Source organism: Plecotus auritus (assembly GCF_963455305.1).
Source record: "Plecotus auritus genome assembly, chromosome: 6".
NCBI classification, from domain to species: domain Eukaryota; kingdom Metazoa; phylum Chordata; class Mammalia; order Chiroptera; family Vespertilionidae; genus Plecotus; species Plecotus auritus.
The window spans coordinates 30,654,062-30,676,774 of record NC_137773.1 but is presented as its reverse complement, the minus strand read 5'-3'; the positions used below and the strand labels follow the sequence as shown (position 1 = coordinate 30,676,774).

The following is a 22,713-nucleotide window of genomic DNA, read 5'->3' as shown; positions in this document are numbered from 1 at the left end:
CTGGCCCTTTAAGTCCTTGGCAGAGACAGGGATCCTCAAACTACGGCACGCGGGCCACATGCAGCCCGCCGAGGACATTTATCCGGCCTGCCGGGTGCCGCTGCCTGTCCTGCTTAGCAGCCGACTTGACCCGGGCCCGCAGTGCGCATAGGAATTTGTTCATAGTTTTTTAAACTATAGTCCAGCCCTCCAACGGTCTGAGGGACAGTGAACTGGCCCCCTGTTTAAAAAGTTTGAGGACCCCTGAATTATAGAAGTTATGTAAAAGGCACTCTCAAAGCATGAATTTAAGGGTGAGCAAACTGGTTAACAGTTGTAGTAATAACAGCACACTCCAATACAGCACTTTGCAAACTACAAGCACTTTCACGGACATTATTTTCTCTAAGCCTCACAATATCCCTGTTGGTAAGAAAAGCAAATACCATCCTATTTTTTCAGTGAAGGAAACAGACTCACAAAGGTCAATTGTCCCACAAGATCACAGAGCTAGAAAGTGGCAAATTGGAGTTTACACCGACATCTCTCTCCTCAGACTGTGCTCTCTGTGTTATGAGATGAAGTCTGAGGTGAGGAAGAAGTCTGTGAGTAATGCCTGACCTCTGTATTTGTAAGTTCTGTCTCTACTCAACACTGTTTTCCTAAGAATGATCCTTAAGTGCCTACAGGGGTCTGGATCACTTAGAATAGACCAAGCTTTGCTAGCCTCTGGAAGTCACTGCCCATGACCCGAGCGAGAGTAATCTCAACCACTTAATTTTCATACCACACTAGGAACTCATGATTCCCTGAAATATCACCTCTGCACTTATAATGTAAGCATGGCCTCATATTTAGCTAATTCCTTCTTGAGTCCAGGCAGAACGGTCCTAAGGATTCCTGTCTTCATCTACTTAGGGGACAAGGATAATGATAACTTCATTTACCTCAGGAAACTGGGAGATACATGAAGAACAGAGGCAGAGAGCCAGAAATGGTCTGCCAGTCTAGAAGAGGAACAATCACATCCCACAAACCAACATGTCTTATTTTAGGAAATATTTGGGCTCCTCCCAAAGTAAGAATAGCCTACATATCTACATGCATAACAACAAAAGGCTCCATCCTCTACCCTCAGCTCTTTCTTTCCCAGTCTTCCCTCCAGGGGTCCTCTGCTCTTCCAGCATTGGCTATCCCCTCCTCATTTGTAGGCCATGGACTTGCACTTCTCCAGTCTCATCCTCACTTAGGTTCCATCTCTCTACCAAGGGAGCCCCAGCCTTTTCTCTCTCCCTCTCTCTCTTTTTATTTATTTATTTTTTATATTTTTTATTGATTTTACAGAGAGGAAGGGAGAGGGATGGAGTGTTAGAATCATCGATGAGAGAGAAACATCGATCAGCTGCCTCCTGCACACCTCCTACTGGGGAAGTGCCTGCAACCAAGGTACATGCCCTTGACCGGAATCGAACCTGGGACCCTTGAGTCCGCAGGCCAACACTCTATCCACTGAGCCAAACCAGTTAGGGTCCTCTCTCTCTTTTTAGATTGACGGGTACTGTTTTAATTTTAAAAAAGAAGTTTGTTTTCATGAATCATTTGTAAGAAGGTATATATGGTGAATTAATTTTCAACAAAAAAATCCAAGAAAATACAATGGAGAAAGGACAGTGCCTTCAATCTTCAATAAAAGGCACTGGAAAACTGGATATCTAACCTTCTCTCTTACTGCTTCTCCAACTCATGCTTTATGTTACAGCCTAATGAAACCATCCCTCATCCTTGTTCAGGTCAAAACATTTACTGAGCTAGGTACTGTGCAGTGTGCTGGTTCCAAATGTTTTTAACTTTCTTTCTTCCACGACTTATTTCAAACTTTTATCTCTACCTGCCCCTCCTACCAACTACCAAAGTCCAGCTTTACCCATATTCCAAGGTCTATCTCTAATCTTATCTTCTTCTCCTTGGAGTCTTTTCTGAATCTCTAACTAGATATGTATTTATCCTCCTCTCTCCTTTTTTTAATGTTTTTTTTATTGATTTTTTTTTTTTTTAGAGAGAGAGGAAGTGAGGGATAGAAAGATAGAAACATCAAAGAGAGAGAAATATTATCGATTGGCTGCCTCCTGCGTGCCCCCTCAACCCGGACATGTGGACTGACCAGGAATGGAATCGGTAGCCCCTTGGTTCCTGGGTTGACGCTCAACTGTTGACCTACACTGCCAGGCACTCTTCTCTCCTTAATGTGCTACCCTCGCTTGTAGCAAAAAACTTAGTACCCTTGACCATGATTTGACAATCAGCCATTCCCTCACTAGAACTTTACAAGCTCCTTGATGGTATTCATTGTATTCATTGTTACATTTCCTGCAAAGAGTTCTACAAAAAAGGAAATACCCCCAAAAATATTTGGTCTCCTACTATCTACTGTATTTTCTACAGGGTCTTTCAGCATCAAGAGGGAGCCTAGCATAAACTGCCTGGGTCCAGAATCCTGGCTCTGCCATTTGTTTATAGCTTCATGACCTTGGGCAATTTATTTAACTTCTCTACGCTTGTGTTTTTCCCATTGTAATAAAGAGGGTAATAACAGTATTTATTTCATATGGTTATTATGAGAATGAAATGAGCTAACATTTATAAAGTGGTTAGCACAGTGCTAAATACATTGTGTCACAAAAGTATTTGTCAAGTAAATAAAATGTTTGCCAAACTCATCATTTTCTCCCTTAAAATTACTTTTCCTTACAACTTCCCTATTTTTGTTAATGACACTATTTTTCTTCCCAACTTTCCAAGATCAAACCTTGACCCCTTTCTCTCCTTCATGCCTGCTACCCAGTTCATCGCTAAGTCTTACAGAATCTGAAAAGAAATCGTGTGGTTTTCCTAACTCTTCCCCTAGTTTCCAGGGCTTCAAGGACTTTATAACGCCCTCCTTGATCTCTTGAACATTTATCTCTCTCCAACTCCAGTCCACTGGAAATTGTGTCTTCAAAGTATTTACAAACATTCCTCTCTTCGTATCATATCTCTGTACCAGTTCCTACAATAGCACCATATCATTCCCAGAACCTAGTCCTTTCCTAATCTTACTTCCCCTATATCTCTACCCCAACCACACTAATCTCCTCTGGTCCTATAAAGACATCCTGCTTGTCTCCTCTGCTCATATTGTTCTTAAGGCCTAGAAGCCTTTCCCTTATCCTCCTAAATCACAAAAACCTATTCATTCTTCAAGACTGACCTCCAGTCCTAACTCTGTCCTGGAAAATTTCAGCCCTAATTGATCTTCCCTATCTCTGAATTATTTAGTCTATTTTTCTTCTTTGTAACTATTATGTACCTTTTGCTTTATGTTGCTTGTTACTGATTCACGTTAATCTGATATCCCCAACTAGACCATAAACCTCTCCAGAGCAAGATACATGACTACTAGACCTCCCTAGCATCCTTCAATGAAAAGAAGAATAAAGGAGCTGAACACACACACACACACCAAAAAAACACACCACATATCTATTAGCCAATATTTGATGATGATCTTGCCTCTCCTTTCTTTGGGAAGCAGGAAGAGGATAAGAGCAGGACTGCATACCCATCTAGCTGATCCTATATGCTGTGTTCACAGATGGTGTGGCAACCCTACCTGGGGGATTAGCTATAGCCAAAAAGCCTGCGCTCTCTGTTGACAAACGCCAACAATCACTGTAATCTAGGCTGCCATATGGTTCACCCAACCCTGTAGCAAAATTGGGTTCTCAGGGATATGGAGAGACCAAGCAGGCCAATTCTCCTATCTATTGAATGGAGGGAGGTCACCTTGAGCTAACTCCTCCAAAACCTACAAGGCACAGTGTCTCCAAGGACAAGCCAAAGGTCAAACAGATGCAAAACCCACATGCCCTGAGACTCTTCTCAACTGAATCCACCCCTTCCCTGGAATCTAGGGACATGAGCCCAACAAGCCCCCTCTCTCAGACCATTGAGACTTCCCTAGAGGAATGCACAGCTGGGCAAGGGCAGAGAGAAGAGGTTACACTGTCCTCACCGGATGGAGAGAGCAGCCCGAAGTTGTCGTTTATTTTCTTTTTTTCAAAGTCATAGTTTAATTTCTGTTTCCATAGCATCTGGTTCTGAGGGCCATTAACAGAGTAAAACAATTTTGTTACCGAGCCAGCTGTCCTAATTTAGGAGGGACACTCCCCATTTTTTGATCAACTATTCATCATTTTCCCCATTCTCCCTCCTTTATGGATTTCAAAGGCAGGAAGAGGTCAGGCCCCCATCATCTTCCTAAATTGCCCCAATCCCTCCCATCCAATTATCACAATCACAGACTCAGAGAGGCTTATTGGATTTGATACTCAGAATGGAATACAGGGGAAGTCTCTCTTCAAGAAAGAAATTCAGTATTCCAGACATCCAGACTGTTCCTCAGCCCAGGATTTTGCTAAAATTTTCAAAGAAAAACTATAAGCCCATGCCACTTATCTAATTGGCTTGAAACACTCTCTCCACTCCAGTTCTCACAGCTGAAAAAGAGACCTCCATTTGTCAGCTCAAACAAAGCCCAGGGTGTAAGTACAGCCCGAAAAAGATCATACAGAAAGCAGTGGGCTGAGTCTGGACCTGGGGAGGCTGATTTCCAGGAAGGATTCTCATCATTTAAAAATAAAAGAACAATAAAAAACCTGACAAAGCTCGAACAGTTTCCTCTTCCTTAACTAAGGACACAGCCCACACTCTCCTCCTGGCCACCTAACAGAAGTGCCTGTTGCTCTTACTGCCTGATTCACATCGCAATTCTGCCATTCACATGCTACCAATCCCCCTCTCTACGTCCTTAGGCCCTAATATCTCCCACTCCTCTGTGGCAAAGCAGAATGCTCTGGGTATCAGCAGGACCCTGGAGAAATCATTTGTGACAAATAAGTCTTCTCTTAACTTGAGCTGATTTTGAACAAGCCCTCTTGGCTATGTTCCTTGGGTAGGGCACATATAGGTGCCCGAGAGCCACAAAGGAGAAGAAATCATTTCTCTCATTTTTTCATCAACTAATATTTATTTAGCTCCGATTACATGCAAAATACCATGAAGGTGATAAGAATACAGTGGTATACAAAACAGTTACATTCTCCTGAATATCCCTGAATAATATTTTCAAGGTGCTTCCCATAGAGGCTAATAAAACAAATGCCAATTCACACATCAGAGATTTGGCTTTGATTATTATAAACAGCAGGAACAATGATAGTAAAGAGTCAATGTCGCACTTTTTATCTAAACCAACTCCCCATTTCCATCTGAAGTGGCTGCCTCAATTTACCACTTGATAGCTCTACCAACATTTTACATACCTAGGCCAATCTCCTCCCATGAACCAGATGCTTGTTCCCAACTGCCAGTTTAAAGCCTAAATTAAAATTCATTCTCTTTTCAAGTCACCAAGCAGTTGTTAGCCATCTAAGTTATATAAGGCACACACACAAAAATAAATAGACACATCCTTTGCTCCAGTTTCGTTTTGCACTCCAGAAGCTCACAGTCTGGAGGACCATACACACATGCCCTTCTTCCCCATCTGACTATGCTAAGTGGTAGAAGAGACCATTATGATTACAGAAAGAGTATGAACTGCTACCAAAACACAGTGGATGTCATGATTCATTAGGACTGAGGAAACCAGAAAGAGCTTTGAGGAGAAGTAGGATCTGAGCTGAGCCTTGAAGGATGAGGAGGCTAGCAACTGACTGAGAAGGACAGGAAGTATATAACTAGCCAAGGAAACAGAATGGGAAGAACTATGGAAGAAAAATGCAAAATGTGTTAAAAATTTTCAAAATAGTACGTTTTGGCTATAACAAAGAGTAAATGTGGGTTAAAGGCTTAAAGGCAGGTAGGGGTCAAATTGTGGAAGTCCTTGCATGCCATGTAAAAGAGTTTTCACCCTAGTCTATAGATAATAAGAAGCTATTGAAGATTTCTGGGTTGGGGAGAGATCATTAATTTGTTCTAGAAAACTAATTCCATCAATACACTATAGCTAGAAGAGAGCAGAGACTCTGAAAATAAGAAAATTCCATTCAGCAGCTACAATAACAGTCTCGGTAAGAAATAAGTACCCAACTAGAACAGGGGTGGGGAACCCTTTTCTGCCAAGGGCCATTTGAATATTTATAACATCATTGGAGGGCCATACGAAGTTATAAACTTAAAAATTAGCTTGCTAGCCCTAGCTGGTTTGGCTCAATGGATAGAGAGAGCATCAGCCTGCGGACTGAAGGGTCCCGGTTTGATTCCGATCAAGGGCACATGCCCAGGTTGTGGGCTTGATTCCCAGTAGGGGGTGTGCAGGAGGCAGCCGATCAATGATTCTCTCTCATCATTGATGCTGCTATCTCTCTCTCCCTCTTCCTTCCTCTCTGAAATCAATAAAAATATATATTAAAAAATATTAGCGTGCAACATTTGGTCAAACATTTAATTAACTCACCCCTAATGCCTTGGCAGGGCCAGACCAAATGATTTTGCTGGCCGGACGTTCCCCACCCATGTACTAGAGCACCATGAATGAAAATAATTGAACTGAAGATATTTTGCTGTAGTAAAAACTGCCATGACTTGCCAATATACTGCACATAGGGAATGAAGGTGAGAAAGGAACCAAAGATGATTTTGAGGTTTCTGATGGTTGAAAGACTAGATCAATGTTATCTAAGATGGTCATCCTAGACAGAATAGAATATGGTAAGGAGAAGATAATGAGATCAGTTTGAGACATTTTGGATTGTGTCTTTTGTTAAGAACTCGGGAAGATCAAAGGCAGTGCCTCAAAGAATCTTTGAGAGAGACAAAAGGCCCTCTAAGGATCCTGAAGAGGTGCCCCCCAGTCCTTCCCATTAAAGAACAGGGATTCCAGTAATCTGAAGGATGTTGTCCCACAGCAGTCTCAGGGTGGAGAAGAGTTTATTTTGATAAGATTTAAGAATGTGGCTTTTGTCTAAAGTAGTAAACCCCGATAAGATTCATAGGCAAACCACAAATATTTTTTAAAAGTGTACTAGCAGGAAACTGCCAGCTTGGACTAAAAGTAAGAAATGAAAAGATGCCTTTGGACTCGCGAACTTCCACATGAAGGAAGCAGGCTGAGTGTACTGTACATACTTTTTATTTTCTATATAGTATGATGTTTGACATCTTAAAAAACCCTCTCTGGGAAGAGACTGCCCCTCAGGTCTAGCCACTTCTTAGAAATAGCAAAGGACTCAGCCAGAGCATGTTTTTGATATGCAAACTAACCAATCCAGAGCTATTCCTCCTCTAATCTAACCCTTACTCATCCCAGGACCAGGTCTCAGGCCACTGATGATGACCCCTACAGTTTAGAACCCATGAAAATTATTCATATTAGCCAATCCTAATTTGTCACCCTGCCCTCCTTGCCTTCCACAAGAAAACCCTAACGGTGGTGATGACTGTGGATCCATGTGGATATACTTAATGCCATACAATGGTACACTTAAAATGGTTAAAATGGTAAATTTTATGTTATGTATTATTTTACAACTAAAACTTTTTTTTTATCTTTTGTACTTCAAGGGCAATGTTTTGGACTGACTTGTATTCCTTCAAAATTCCATGCCCTTTCCCAAAAGGACAGGGTTCAGAGAGCTTCCAAGTTGGTGAGCACATGGACGTGTGGGGAAAGTGGTGCCTGAAGAGGGCATGGAAGCTCTGCACCCTTCTCCCATTCGTTTCCCTGTGCATCTCTTCCATCTGGCTTTCCTGAGTTACATCCTTTTGTAATAAATTAGTAATCTAGTAAAAAACAACAACAACACACACACATAAAACCCCACACAAACAAACAAAAAAGAGACTCTAACTTAATGCCCCCCTTTTCTGTCATCTGTCACCTGACCAAAATCTGGTACTTCCCCTGTGACCCTATGTGGCAGGCAGTGACCCATTGTGAGTATAGTAAACTAGGTTGTTTATTTTATTTCGTCTCCTGTGTCTTCTCTTATGGCTACACCTGACTAACTAAAGAACACAGAAAACTGAGAAAACTATTAACTGCAAACACAAGCTACATTTTATGAAAAAGAAAAGATCATTCAGAGGGCCAAAACAGGAGCCCATGGGGTAGAACCAAGAACAGTGGAGAATCATTCCCAGGCAGCAGGACTGAGCCTCCTCACGTAGTGAGCTGGATTTCAGAACTGCTACAGACTGACTGCTGGCTTCCCTCTTTCTAAATGGTAACATCTACCCCAGATAGAAGACTAAGGAGACTTGACAACTAAATGTGATATGAGATTCCAGTTTGGATCCTGGACTAGCAAAAGGTTATTAGTAAGATAACTGACAAAATTTGAATGAGGTTTATAGATTAGTTTAATAGTTTTTTATCAATACTATAAATAATACTATAAATTTCCTGGTTTTGATCATTTTATATGGTTGTATAATTTGGGGAACTTGGGCAAAAGGTATTCTTTGCACTATTTTTGTAACTTTTTTCTAAGTCTGAAATTATTTTAAAGTTCAAAGTAAATAATATATAAATAACATTGTTTTAAAATGTTTAAGAATTACCAATATTTAATGGGGGCATCTATAGCAGTTATCCTGTCTGTTCCAGGATTGGGGGGGAGGGACAGATAACTTGTCTTTTTAAGTCATTTCAGATCAAGAGGAACAGCATTCAAATTGCTCTACTCAGGGAACTGCATTAGAGACCTAGACCTAATTTAGATGAGGAGACCCCCCCGCTCCCGAGCCAGAGCCAGCCATCATAGATGAGACTTTTTTCAGGAAGGAGGATCTTGGGTGAGGATGAGTGTATTTCTCATGTGTGAGGAATATAAATAATTTGTGACCAGAGGACCAAACATGTCCACAATTCCTTGACAATCTTTATACCAAGAAGTTAAGTATAATTCCACTCCCCTTGAACCTGGTCAGGTCTTACTAATTCTCTTCTAACAAAAAGAATGTGGTGGAAGTGATGCTAGGAACTTTGGAGGCTGGATCATAAAAGGCAATACTGCTTTGGCTGGCCCTCTCCTGAGATGCTCACACTTAGATCTTGCCACCAATCTATGAGGACACCCAGGCAAGGCCCCTGGTCCTCAGCCCCAGCTAAGTTCCCAGAGGAAAACCAGCCAGAATCAACTGCTAGACCTGTCAGAAAGGAAACTTTGAAATGGCCCTGTCTCAGCTACTGTCTGACTGCCCAGCCACCATATGACTAAGACTACATAAAAGATACTGCTCGGGCCAGTGTGGATCAGTGGTTGAGAGTCAACCTATAAACCAGGAGGTCATGGTTCAATTCCCGGACAGGCCACATACCCAGATTGTAGGCTCGACCCCCCAGTGTGGGGTGTGCAGGAGACAACAGATCAATAATTCTCTCTCATCATTGATGTTTCTATCTCTATCTCCCTCTCCCTTCCTCTCTGAAATCAATAAAAACATTTTTTTTTTAAAGATACTAAACCTTCTAGCTGGGCTTAGTAAATCCCTAGAACTCTGAGAGACAATAACTAATAAGTGTTGCTGTTTGAAGCCACTACCTTTGGGGGTGGTTTGTTATGCAACCATAGATAACTGAAACAATGTGCCATAGGCAATAGGGAACAGGGACTCAGAAAGATTAAGGGAATTTTCCCAAGTTCACATAGCTAGTAAGGAACAGAGTCAAGAATTTAATATAAGATTCCAAAGCCATTCTCTTTCCACTACCAATAGACATGACAATAATAGTAATTGCAGTTGCTCTGCATTAAATGTTTTCTACAAGCAAATACTGCACTTCTCAGGAAGTGACTCAGTGAATCCTTATCACAATGCTAAGAGGTAGGTATTATTATTAGCACCATTTTACAACTGGGGAACCTGAGGCACAAAGAAGTTAATTAATTTGCCCAAGGTTATAGGGCTATGAAGTCATAGAGCCAAGATTCACCCTTCAAAGTTGGCTCCCGAGCATGCAGTCTTAACCACTATGCTCTGTATAGTTGAAGCTTCAAAACAGATTACATAAATTGAGAAGAGAACCCAGGAGAGTCCTTAGGAACTATAGCCTTTACAAGGCAGTCAAAAAGAAGAGCCAGGTCCTGGCCAGTGTGACTCAGTGGTTGAGCATCAACCCACGCACCAAAAGGTCACTGATTCAATTCCCAGCCAGGGCACATGCCCAGGTTGCAAGCTCGATCCTAGGTGGGGGCATGCAGGAGGCAGCCCACCGGTGTTGATGTTTCTCTCTCATCAATGTTTTTATCTCTCTATCCCTCTCCCTCTCCCTTCCTTTCTCTCTAAAATCAATAAAAATATATTTTTTTCAAAAAAGAGAGTGACAAGATCAAGTGCAAGTCAGCCATGAGACAACTCCCCAAAACCCACAGGTGTTAGTAACAAACTCTTCCAAAGAAAGTGATCTTTGAACCACAGGATGTCTGCTGGATTACCCTGAGTCATGTAGACAGAGCAGTCCTTTTCCATTCTCCTCTTACAATGACAAGACTTATCCCTACCTGGAATGATTAGGCTGTTATTTAACTTCAGAGATGAGGAAAGCAAACTCTTGCATTTACTTTTAAAAGATATGGTTCATGACTTTGGCCCAATGAAGACCATCAAACCCAACGTGATGTTTTCTTTTTTAGACACAGTTTCTTTTACTGAAGTTTCAAGTGACCCCTTCTGAGAAGTAACCTAGAACCAATGCCTTTAACTCTCACTTTGTACAACAAGCCCTGGGCCTCAGGCAGACCATTCATCAGAGGCCCTGAGGCTGCAATACCACAGAGAAGCACAGAGCTCACACTATGTGTGGGCAAAAGTAGAAGCTGGGATAAAACCAGCAGAAGTGAAAACGGTATTCCCAAGGGAACCAGTCTCAGCTACAGCTCCCATTTGTCCTGTTAGCTGCATGCATACCATGCACAGTGGAAACCTACTCAGATAATTTACATAATGAGAAACAAAGACTGCAAGCTCCCTCCCTATCTGGGGCCACCCATGTGCCTCCCTTCAGCCTACAAGTTAGATTCTTTCCCAGCAGCAAAGGGTTTCTCTCAGTAATGGTAATATACTGCTTCACCCAATATCTTGTTTCATCCTGACTACCTGGCTCCACATTCTAGAATCTTCTCAGTATTGACCTGAATCATCTGGGTTGAGCCTCAGATGTGTCATCTGACAGAGACTATTGTCACTATTTGACCAAGACATTTTAATGTCACTAAGAGGCCAGTGAATATTACTAGACTTTTTGGAGAAAGCGTTCCCTTTTGAAAATGAGACTTTGAGCCCTGGCCAGTGTGGCTCAGTTGGTTGGGGCATTGTTGGAGCATTGTCCTGTACACTGAAAGGTGGCAAGTTCAATTCCCAGTCAGGACACATACCCAAGATTCGGTTTTGATCCCCTGTTGGGGCACGTGTGGGTGGTAGTGGCCAATCAATATTTCTCTCTTCTCTCTCTCTCTCTCTCTCTCTCTCTCTCTCTCTCTCTCTCTCTCTCTCTCTCTCTCCCCCATCTCGCTTTCTCTCTCTTCCTCACTCTAAAAAAAATAAAAAATCCATAAAAATAAAAAATTTTAAAAATGAGACTCGGAAATATGGGAGAGGCCTTCTTGGAAAACCTCATGTTTTGTCCAAAAGAACTGGACCTGAGAGAAATTTAGCCAGATTTGTCAAATGTGGTTCCACCCTCATAGGTACCATTCCCAGGCATCTTTCCTACCTTCCACAAAATCTATCAGCCTTAAAATCCAAGGAAGGGTTGGAAACTTTGTACTAGAAATCTCTGGAAACTCCTCTCATTCTTGGAAATGGTGGCTAAGGAATGGCTGTTAAATTTATAACAAAAGCAAGCATGGCAGCAGCCCTAAGCAGAAAGGTGGGGAGCATAGAGGGGTAAAGTGGGAGAAGTACAGCCCCAAGGAGGAGGGTCTCAGAAAAATAACAGACTATAAAAAGGAAACCAACTGGCCCGGACAGCATGGTTCAGTGGTAGAGCGTCCACCTATGAACTAGGAGGTCACGGTTCGATTCACAGTCAGGACACATGCCCAGGTTGTGGGCTTGATCCCCAGTGGGTGGCGTGCAGGAGGCAGCCAACCAATGATTCTCTCTCATCAGTGATGTTTTTCTCTCTCTCTCGCCCTCTCCCTTCCTCTCTGAAATCAATAAAAATATATTTAATTAAAAAAAAACAACACACAATTAGGAGCAAGCAGTCTGACAGGCTGCCTTTGGAAGCCCCAGTGTCCTTTAAAAGAAGATTTTTAGCCCTGACCGGTTTGGCTCAGTGGATAGAGCATCGGCCTGAGGACTGAAGGGTCCCAGGTTCAATTCCGGTCAAGGGCATGTACCTTTGTTGTGGGCACATCCCCAGTAGGGGGTGTGCAGGAGGCAGCTGATTGATGTTTATAACTCTCTATCCCTCTCCCTTCCTCTCTATAAAAAATTAATAAAATATATTTTAAAAAAAAAGAAAGAGACATCTTGAAAATGGCTAAAAAAGAGTTGTCATTTTAAAAAAAGAAGAAGCTTTTTACCTGTTCACTCTGTGACAATTGGATCATATCGTGATCTGAGACTCTTTTCTTCCTTTTTAAAAAGCTATGCATTTCCCCCCTGAAATCCAACCAACCAATGACAATGCTGAGAAAGCTGCACTGGCTGCAGCCCTGCTGGTTTTTCTCATTCAGAGACAGAAATTCAAACAAGACAGATCAAGTGAAGCTACTTGTTCATCCTGACTAGTAAATAACCTTTCCTCTCTGAAGCCATACAAAGCTACTCCAGAACAGAGTCACTGATTGGGCAGTGCTTGTGAAATTCATTACTGACCTAAGCAACATGGTGGGGTACTATACTGAGATTATACTAATGGCCACAGGCACCAGTGGGAGGGACCCTGACAAAGACAAATCCTCAGCCTTCTGCAAGGTGTTGACTAGTGGTCCTTAGGACCTCTGAGCTAGAAGAGAACTCCCTCTAGAGAGGCCCCCTCCGCGACCCCCCCTAGATACTTCTGCCCAGCACATGAAGAAGCATTGGGTTCCCACTCCCTACCCTTTTAGAAAAAAGAAAGATCTAAGAACCAGGACTAACCTCCAGACACCCCCAAGCTGCCTACTAGGCAAAAAGGTACAACCGCCTCTGCTTACTACAGAAACACCTGGTCAGACTTCTTACCTCTTAAGCTATTCAACTTGAAGCATGAACAGCCTGAGTAACAGTCTAAGTGAATATCTTAATGATAGACTACAATGGAGAATACCCATAAAGCTCACATAGCAAGTAAAACTGGATAATTTTACAGAATGCTAACTAACCAAGACAGAAAGGAAGTACAAGCCAAAATATTGATATGTGTGAGCGAAACCACCTAGAGATAATTCTAAAACTTGAGAAGAAGTACTTGAAAGGAAATGAGATGATGGACTATCAGAGAAAAGAAATCATAACTGAAAAGCAAATTTTCTGTTCTTTATCAAAATGTCTGAATATGCTCTTCATGATTGATCTGTCACTTAAGGAACCTTGAAATTTGTCTAGGTCATAAGTGGTCAGTAGAGAAAGCGAAAGGGCTCACTCCCTTCTTAATCAAATATTTACTTAACCATATTTTAAGTTACTGCTCCCAAAAATCTTACAATAAGATGAAAGACATAAGATACTGACCCATCAAAAATAATTAAAATGCATGGCATTAAATTGTTAAGTGTCATATAATTAATACAGGCCATAAATACTAAAACCCCAAGAATAAGGAAAAATGAGGAATACCTGCCCATTTTTCTTTCACCCTGGTTGTTTTCTGTACTACAAACACATCCCTCTGCTACTGAGAACACTGCTCTCTCCGCATGGAGTAGATTTAGTCAGTCAATTTCCTCTCTATCCCTAAGCCACCTCCACCTCATCTATCTTTATTAGAATCCTATCTCAAACTGCTTTTCCAAGAAACTTTCTTTAACCCTCTAACCAGGTTTAATCTTCCCTTTATGACTTTCCCCTCCTCCCAAAAGCAATATGTTAGTATATCTTTGTTGTTGTTGTTGTTATTTATTGACTTGAGAGAGAAAGAGAGAGATGGAGAGAGAGAGATAGAGAGACAGAGAGACAGAGAGGCTTCTTGTATGTGCCCTGACTGGAGATGAAACCTGCAACCTTGGCATCTCCGGACAACGCTCCAACCACCTGAGCTACCCAGCCAGGGCTGTATGTTGGTATATCTTAAGACATTCATCATACTCTGGATGGAATGACTACTAGTTTTCTTTGTACTTCTAGACTATAAGCTCCTTGATGACAAAGACTGTGTCTGATACAACTTCCCTAAGGCTCCTAGTTCTTGACACAGAGCACATATTCAAATATTTGTTGAAGCAAACATTTGAAAGATAGAATTGAAATAAAGCTTTTTTCATAGTACAACCTTTGGGGTACCAAATTACATCACTGTCACAATCAAATGAATGATGTTCTGACTTTCCCATGGGCTGGACCAGGTATTTAGCTATGTGGTGACCTTTCTCTCATTCATACAGTTCTGAGGAATGTTAGTTCAGCTTGGCTTCTATTAGTTGGACCAAGATCAAGATCAAGACCAAGTAAAACATCCCAGCCTAAAGGACAAAGACAAATCCTCAGTCTGTATAAACAGACCAGGGAAGGAAAGAGGAGGAGGAGCCAATGTCCTCAACACAGGGCAGGAAATCTGTGAAGGAAAAAGAGAACCATTTAGGATTCTGTTTCTAAAGAGAAAATAAAAAGTAACCCAAACATCATGTCTTGGGGGGCAAAGTTGCTAGCAGAATCCTGAAACCTGCTAGGAAACCTGTGCCTCAGCCACTCTGGAGAGGTCTGCAGGGGTAAATGGAATGTTAGCCACCTCCAGCCCCACCCCAGGAGGCAAGCAGCACAATCAGGTCCTGATCGGAGGCACAGAGAAGAGCTTACAGGCTCTGTCCCAGGGAAGGTCCCAGGAGAGGCTATTTGGATTTCACTGCATGTATAAAGCGGGAAGGGAATGTTATTGTAGAACAAAGCTTGTATGCCACACTCTGCTGGCAGCAACTAGCCAGGGAAAGAAGGTGCCTTAAGTTAACCTCATTTCATAATTACCAAAAACATCACTGCTGATTAGCAGCAAATGATCTCAGTCCGTGTGAACCTATCTTTTTGACCCCAGATTGGCAAAAGCTGCCCAGTCTTTACCTGGTACAGCTTGTCTTCTTTCATGTCATCCTAATGCCTTTTAATGACCCTCCAGGTTTGTTTCAGTTCCTATAGCCTTCTGTGGAGCTCACCACGACTCATTTGTATGCTGATCTTTTAAAGGACTTGACTTTCATTTCACATAAGACAGTCATTTTTTTTTCAAACTTGTCATAATTTAGTACTTCCACCAGTCAATTCATCTACTTTCCCCAGTTTTCTAAAGAGTTCCTATATCATCTCTTGAAATTCATGAACCGGATATATTTCTATGTACAAATTCCAATCAATAAAGTGGGAGAGGGGGGTTAAATCACTAGGAGCAAGTGAGACAAAAATCCCCATTTCACAGACATCCAACCAAATTCAAAATTTGGGAGGAAATTTCCTTTACCTTTGTATATATAAATTATACTAACAACACTTCAGACTTTGAAAAGAACAACTCAGAAACAAGTTGTTGAGGACTTCACAGAGAGGGGAGTGGAGGGGCGGGGGTGGGGGGGACACTTCATTGATACTGATGTCATCATTCCTTTTCCAAAGTAATGTTCAAAACGGCCACGTACCATGAAACCAAAATGACTTAGAGGGTTAAGACTTCTCACTGTTTAGATCTGTGTATTTGTGTTTTCCCCATTTATCCAAATGGCAATTTCCCGATCCTCTGACATTTTAATGCTATGTTCAAATCAGTTACCTTAAACACAGTACTTCAAACTAGTATATGAGGGGCTAATTCCCCCTGGAATCTAGTCAAAATCAGCTGTACAGGAATATAGTCAAAATCAAACTCTTCATCAGCAACTGGGTCTTTGGCTTCTAAATGAAAATCAAAGCAATTAGGCACTGTGGAGTTTTCTCTTTCCATATATGGAATCCTCTAATTTCCCACATGGATGCTATTGTGAGATTAGCAAGAATGTGAAACAGTAGGAACTGCTGTATGGGCACAACTGCAGCCCCAAAGCTCAGTATCAAATCTCTGGCTCTCTCCTTTGAGCATCCCAATTAAGGCTCACTCACAAAATTAATTGTCATGGAAAACTTCTTAATGAAAAAGTATCTAAGAAGTAAGTTGGTATTTTCACTCCTGACCTTAGGTTATATTTGTGAGGTAGGTAATGGTTAAGATCTTGGGTTAGGTTAAAAAAAATATTGCATGTGAAGAATTTACTATAAGATTATCCTAATGGCAAAATTAACATTCTCCATCTGCTAAAAATATATATGACTACTTTGAAAACATTCTGATTTTAGAGAGATACACATTTCAATAATGTTATTTTACAATTGCCTTAGAGACAGGTAGCTGAGGACGGAGTGAGAAAAAAGACTTTTCACCATATAAATTTTGAGCCATATATGTGTGTTATATATTCAAAAACATAAATACAATTTTATAAAGAAAAAAAGCTAACTTGATATAGTTGCTGTTAGAAAATAAATTTAAAATGTCCTCAATAATATAAGATGGTAAAGAGGATTGGGACCAAGAGGAAGTTAATCACCCCATTAGTTAATATACCACTCTCTGTAGTTTACCATTTGTTAATTCAAACTGATAGGCATTTTACTGGAGGGTTTTCTTCTCCAGCCAGCAAGACCTTTATTCTCCACAGCTCAAATCCCATTAACGCTAATCAGCACAATGATTAAGCACTTTGGGTTAAGTACTCTAGCTGACAATGACTCCTTTGGAAGAAAAGTTCCCACAGCACAGGTAAAGGCTATCATCAAACTCAGCTTTTCAGCACTGTACGTAGTGTCACAGGTCTGCAAGTTAAGATGCTTTTAGTATTATTAGTATTAGTAGAGGCTTGCTTTTTTAACCTCACTTGACTTCATCCATTCAAAAGACACTTATGAGAGTCCCACTATAAGCCAGGGGCAGCATCAAATACTGGGGGTAGGAGAACAAGGAGAAACAAGAACTCAAAGTTAGCCCTGGCCTGATAGCTCAGTTCATGAGAGCATCGTATAAATAAGTAGAACAACAAATCGATGTTTCTCTTTCTCAAATCAGTGTTGTGTTTTTTTAACTCACACACACACAAAAGAACTCAACGGTAAGATATGGGGTTGGGGGCATGAGAAGAAATAAACCAAAGAACCTATATACTTATATGCATAGCTCATGGACATGGGCAATAGGATAGTGAAGACCTGGGGGCAGGGATAGGGGCTGGAGGAGAGGATAAATGGGGGAGGGGTGAATAGGAGATATCTGTAATACTATCAACAATAAAAAATACATTTTAAAAGTAAAATAAAATAAAAAAGATATGGTTCCTGCCTATAAGAATCACAGTCTGCTGAGGAAAGCAGCCAACGAAAGAAATAATGACATGATGATGGTAATTCTACCCCTAAATCTATGACCAAGACTTGACTCCTCACCACTAGGACTGGTCAGTTTTTTGTTTTTGTTTTAATTTTTTGTTGTTGTTGATTTCAGAGAGAAAGGGAGAGGGAGAGAGAGATAGAAACATCAACAGTGAGAGAGAATCATTGATCAGTGGCCTCTTGATGCCCCACACTGGAGATTGAGCCCACAATCTGGGCCTGGGCCCTGACTGGGAATCCTGGTTTATAGGTCCACGCTCAACCAGTGAGCCACCCCAGCTGGGCAGGACTGGTCAGTTTCTAACCTAGTTTCACTTTCCCACCTACAACTGTAGCACAGCTGGGTTTCCAGCTGGCTGGGGAAACAAAGATTCTTTAAATAAATAGTATTTTTAAAATATGCAGTCGCTTTTGAATATTGTGGACCACCTTTCTCTAATATGTGAATTTAGGTGCCAAATTAATTAAAAATGACCCTAAAGAATGGGATATCCCCCAGGAATACACTATACTTTGGAAGAAAACTTCATATCAGAAAGTCCCAAAGGAAGAATGAGCTTTCTTTTTTATGATATCGACTATATCCTGCCAATAAGAAAACAGATTAAAATCATATATATATACACATATATACATATATATATATGGAAGAACCTAGTTATAGTGTGATTATACCAAAATATATGCAACCACTATTAAAAATACAGGACTATTTGCAGAGCAGGATGCTCTTATAGCACTGTATAGAGTTGCTTTGCTAATCTCTGAGCGTCCTTTCTATTTTTCCTCTCCTTTCCTGCAGAATCCCTCTGTGTGTGCAATCTTCTCAGAAATGCAAAGATTTTATTCAACTCTTTATCACCAGAGGTAGTTCTTTTGGATGAATGACAAATATTAGATCTGTCGATTACCAGGAGGACTGTACAGACTTCAAGTCACCATTTCACAGTTGCAGTGAAATTAGCCATTGCTGAGGACCTTGTGGAAGGGGTCCAGTATGACCCCTCAGTGGATGCTACCAAGGCATGTGCCAACTGTTAAGCACAATATTTTCCTCTATACAGTAAGCTATCCCGAAGTCCTAGCCCACCAAAACACAACTAGATCTCCCTGGGAACCACACCTTTCAGAACCTAGACACACTTAGAGCTGAAACTGGCTAAACAAAGTAACTATTCAACCACAGTTGCTCAATATAACGGCCATGATGACAGTCTCCAAATGCCAGTTTCCCTATTTTGCAATGGGTAAATGTGCTCCAAGGAGAAAATGTTCCCAATGACCCTGAGGCCCAGAGGGCTTTCTTTAGAGATAGAAAACAGAAAATGAATTTGTTAGTTATTTCCTGCTGAGCACAAGGAAGATGTTGTTTCCTTATTTAATATACCATTACCAGTGCATGTTTTCTTTAACCACATAATAGAAAATAAGAAAATGCAGTTTATGCTCTTCTGGCATATTATCACCAGTTTTACAAGTTTCTTCTCACAAAAATGTCCTTTAATTTCTACTCCCCTTATATAACCCTCCAAAACTAACATGTATCTATATACTATCAATTCAAAGCGAATATTTTTGAGTATCCTACAGATACCATTCCTGCTCCCTGATAATTTGTGATGTGTGAGGGCCTTTTCTTTAGCAGTGATTGCAGTTCTCAATGTATCTTGTTGAGAACTGTACTACACATGCTATTTTAATCATGAGATGACCATAACCTAAAAGCAGACTTTATTTCTGACCCCCAAATCTTTCATGATCTCTACATTCAACTCTTAAACGCTCACTAAAACAAACAAGGTATGATGTGTGTGAGGGGGGAGAGAGGGAGCGGGGGACTGGAAGTAGCGAAGCCAGTGACCCTCTGGGGTTATCTGACAATTACCATCATGTCTCAGTGGATGAGCCTGGCAATGTGCTCTGTGCATATTCAGGAGCAACTCACCGAAATCCAAAACAGAAGCTGTCCTTGGACAAGGTTCAATAAATGTTTTTACTATCTATTTCCCACTGCACAATACAGTTCCACGGCTCCCCAGGGGATCTCAGATAAAATACTTAGCAGAATAAAAAATTAAAAATTCTTAACCGGTCTCCACTTGTCATCATAAAACATTTCAGAACATAAAACCAACATGAAAGAGCAGTCAACAATATTCCACAAAACAATGTCAGAGACAGAAACTGCTATTATCACCAAATGTTTTTCCTTTTTAAGACACTGCAAGAAGAAGAAAAAAAGAAAAAGAAAAAGAAAGAAAGGATACTGCAAGATTCTTCTCATTAAAGTAAGGTATATGTTCTCCCAAGCACTAAACTAAAATGTGTCTTTTGAAGGGCCGGGATGGTGGTAATAGTGGGGGATCCAGGAGTAGGAGAGCTTCCACAAGCAAAAGGCATTGATCTAGAAAGATGAAGGCAGCAAAACTTCCAATGAGCTGTTCCACATTCTTTGCAACTTACTCAAAGCCTCGTTATACTACCCAGAATCAGTAAACTGGGTAACCATCCCAACTTCTGTGGCAGTCCAGGACATCTGTCACAATTCAGTGATTACATGGCTCAGAGTCACACCACAAGCACCAAATTCAGCCTTAGACAGGACAAAATGAAACCCCAACATGAATAAGCATAAGACAAGCTAACACCAAATACTTCAGTATGGGGACAATTTGGTTTAAATTTATCTTCCTGAGAAATAAGTACTGGACTCAGGGACAAGAAGAAAAAATTCTTAAACTGACATTTCTTTCACTTTTGACATGGGAGACCTCCATCCCCAGCTACACAGATCTACAAATTTCTGTGTTTTGTTTCTTATCACCTGCATTCCTGTGCAGCACCCAACATCGTGAAGAGGAGAGATGCAGTCAACACATCCTGCCAGTAAGATGTCAGAGCTGAACTTACAGCATGGGCAGAAGTTACTCTATTTCATCCTTATCACTATTAACAGACCTAGTAGGATCTCCGAGAAACAGCCCGAAGGATGTCTGCTAGCTAGTCCTGGAGGTTAACAGAAGGCTGTGCTACCCGCTGAGCAGGCAACACATTGAGAAAATCACGATGGAGAAAAAAACTGGAGCCACATGGGCGACAGAAAACAGTAGCAGAAAAAGTCCAACTCTGCCTGCGCCAGCGGTGTGGATAAGCAGACCTGAGAAGCCAGGAGAGAAAGGAGGGGGCGGGGGCCATCATTCCCTAGGTCTAGGAGAACTTCTAAGCGGAGGCCTTCACAGCCTGGGAGTCTGCCCAGCTGCTCCTGCAGACCCTGCCAACCTGGCCAAGGCAGGCCCGTGGGAGCAGAACGGGCAAGGCCTCCGAGGGTCACTCCTGATCCACTGAGCCTCGGGCCAGCACCACCGGACTTCTCCATTTTTCCTGCCTCTACTGGGCTATGATGGCAGCTTTCCAGCCCCACATGCCATACATCAGCCGCAGATCCCTGTTGGCACAGGCCAGCGCCTCCCTCCGCCCTTTCCCACCCCTGGCACACTTTGAGCCTGATCCTCCTTCTCCCTAATCTCAAACCCCTCATCCACCCGTGCCAGCCGCCCTGCCCAGGGGCGGCCCCACCCCCAGCGGTCGGGCTCTGCCCGGCCTGGGCACCTGCAGCACCTCCCCGCCCCACCCCCATTCTCCACCGCCTCGCCCCTCCCCCCTTTCTCCAGCAGAGAGAGGGGGCGACTCACCGCAGTCAGTGCACAGGATCTTGCCCACCTCTTTCTTGAGGTTTTTGCCGTTGGTGTCGAGGGGGGCAAAAGCCGTCTTAAAGACTAAAGGCTGCTCCGTGGGCTCCAGGAAAAAGATATAGCGCTGGTTCCTTTCGAGCGGCGCACAGGAGCCCACGCTGATCACCTGCTCGCGCTGCAGCCCCCCGCTCCGGAGCGGCCACTTGTCCAGCACCTTCACCAGCGCCACTCGACCCGAGGCAGGCGGCTCACGGGTGCTGTTGGAGCTGGATCCGCCGGCCGGCGCCAGCCCCTGTACCTTGCCCTCCACCACCACGGGTGCCTTGTACGCCTGGTCCTGCACTGACTTGAGGCTAGGCGAGTAGCAGGCAAGCGACACACCGAAGAGCAGCATGGAGAAGCCGGGGGCCGGGTCGCGCCTCATGCCGCCGGCGGCTGCGGCTCGCGAGCGGGCGGCGGCTCTCCGGGCTGCGGGGCTGCGGGGCTGCGGCTGTTGCGGCGGCCGCGGCTCTGGGGGCGCAGCGGGACGGGAGATGCTGCTGTGGCTGCTGCTGCTGCTGCTCCTGCTGCTGCTGCTCTCGCTGCTGCTGCTGCTCCTCTTGCTGCTGCTGTTGCTGCTGCTGTCGCTGTAGCTGCTGCACGGAGCCTTCTCCAGTGGCGGCGGCGGCAGCGCTGAGCAGCAAACCTGCCGCATCTGGCCAGGCCATTTGGGGGGCTCCGCCGCTCAGCCGCCGCCTTGGGAGGGGAAACAGAGCCTGCTGAAAAACCGGAAACAGCGTAACGTTAGTGCTTCGTAGCCCTCCACCCGCAGCCTGGGGACGTGGCCCAGCTGGGCAAGGGGCAGGCGGCAAGCGGGCCGCGGTGCGCAGCGCGGAGCCGCGCAGCGCTCCCACCCTGCGCGCCAGGACCTGGAGGAGGATGCGGAGGATGGGACACCCGCCCACTTGCTCTCTCGCGCCCCCTCTACCTCCGGACCAAGCGAGGAGCGCGGCTTCTGCAGGGGAAGCTGGGGACTGCACTGCTTTAGTGCCCAGCTTCTGGGCCCCGCAGGACGCGGGAAGGATCGTGCTACCCTTTGCTCCTGGGATTTATAGACGTGACAGTGGAGTAGTGCGTGAAGAAGGGGCGGAGTAGAGATAACGGATTCTGGCACCCTCATATGAACTTGGGGAATGGGACACAGGGCGTGCCCCTGCCTTTGGCCACAGGCTGTAGATTGCCACTGCCGGGTGCTGATCCAGCCTCCCGCCTCCTGGGTTGTCCCCTTCCCTGGGAGGGCCCTAAAGGACGGCCCCTCATCGAGCCCATGTGCTCGGCCCTGCCACCGCCAGGTGAGCGCTGGGGATCTCAGTCCTGTCTTTTGGCAAAGAGTTGGGGCTACATGGGCTCTTGTCTTGGCATTGAGAACACCTAAACAGGGTTGGTGGTTGGGAGAGGGTCCAGCCCCCCAAGA

The 22,713-nt window shown here is 43.3% G+C and overlaps 1 protein-coding gene across 5 annotated transcripts in view; it reads right to left on the bottom strand.

Moving 5' to 3' along the window:
- Positions 1–22,225, bottom strand: part of NRG2 (neuregulin 2) — a 186,450-nt gene extending 164,225 nt beyond the window's left edge. For 3 of the 5 annotated variants that reach the window (XM_080672981.1, XM_080672974.1, XM_080672976.1), the window contains exon 1: positions 21,261–22,163. In XM_080672981.1, coding sequence (XP_080529107.1) covers positions 21,261–21,954 — 694 coding nt within the window. In that variant the 5' untranslated portion in view covers positions 21,955–22,163. Of the gene's footprint in view, positions 1–21,260 lie in introns of all 5 variants that reach the window. The other 2 variants (XM_080672975.1, XM_080672977.1) reach the window with 2 other exon arrangements.
- Between the last annotated feature and the right edge of the window lie 488 nt (positions 22,226–22,713).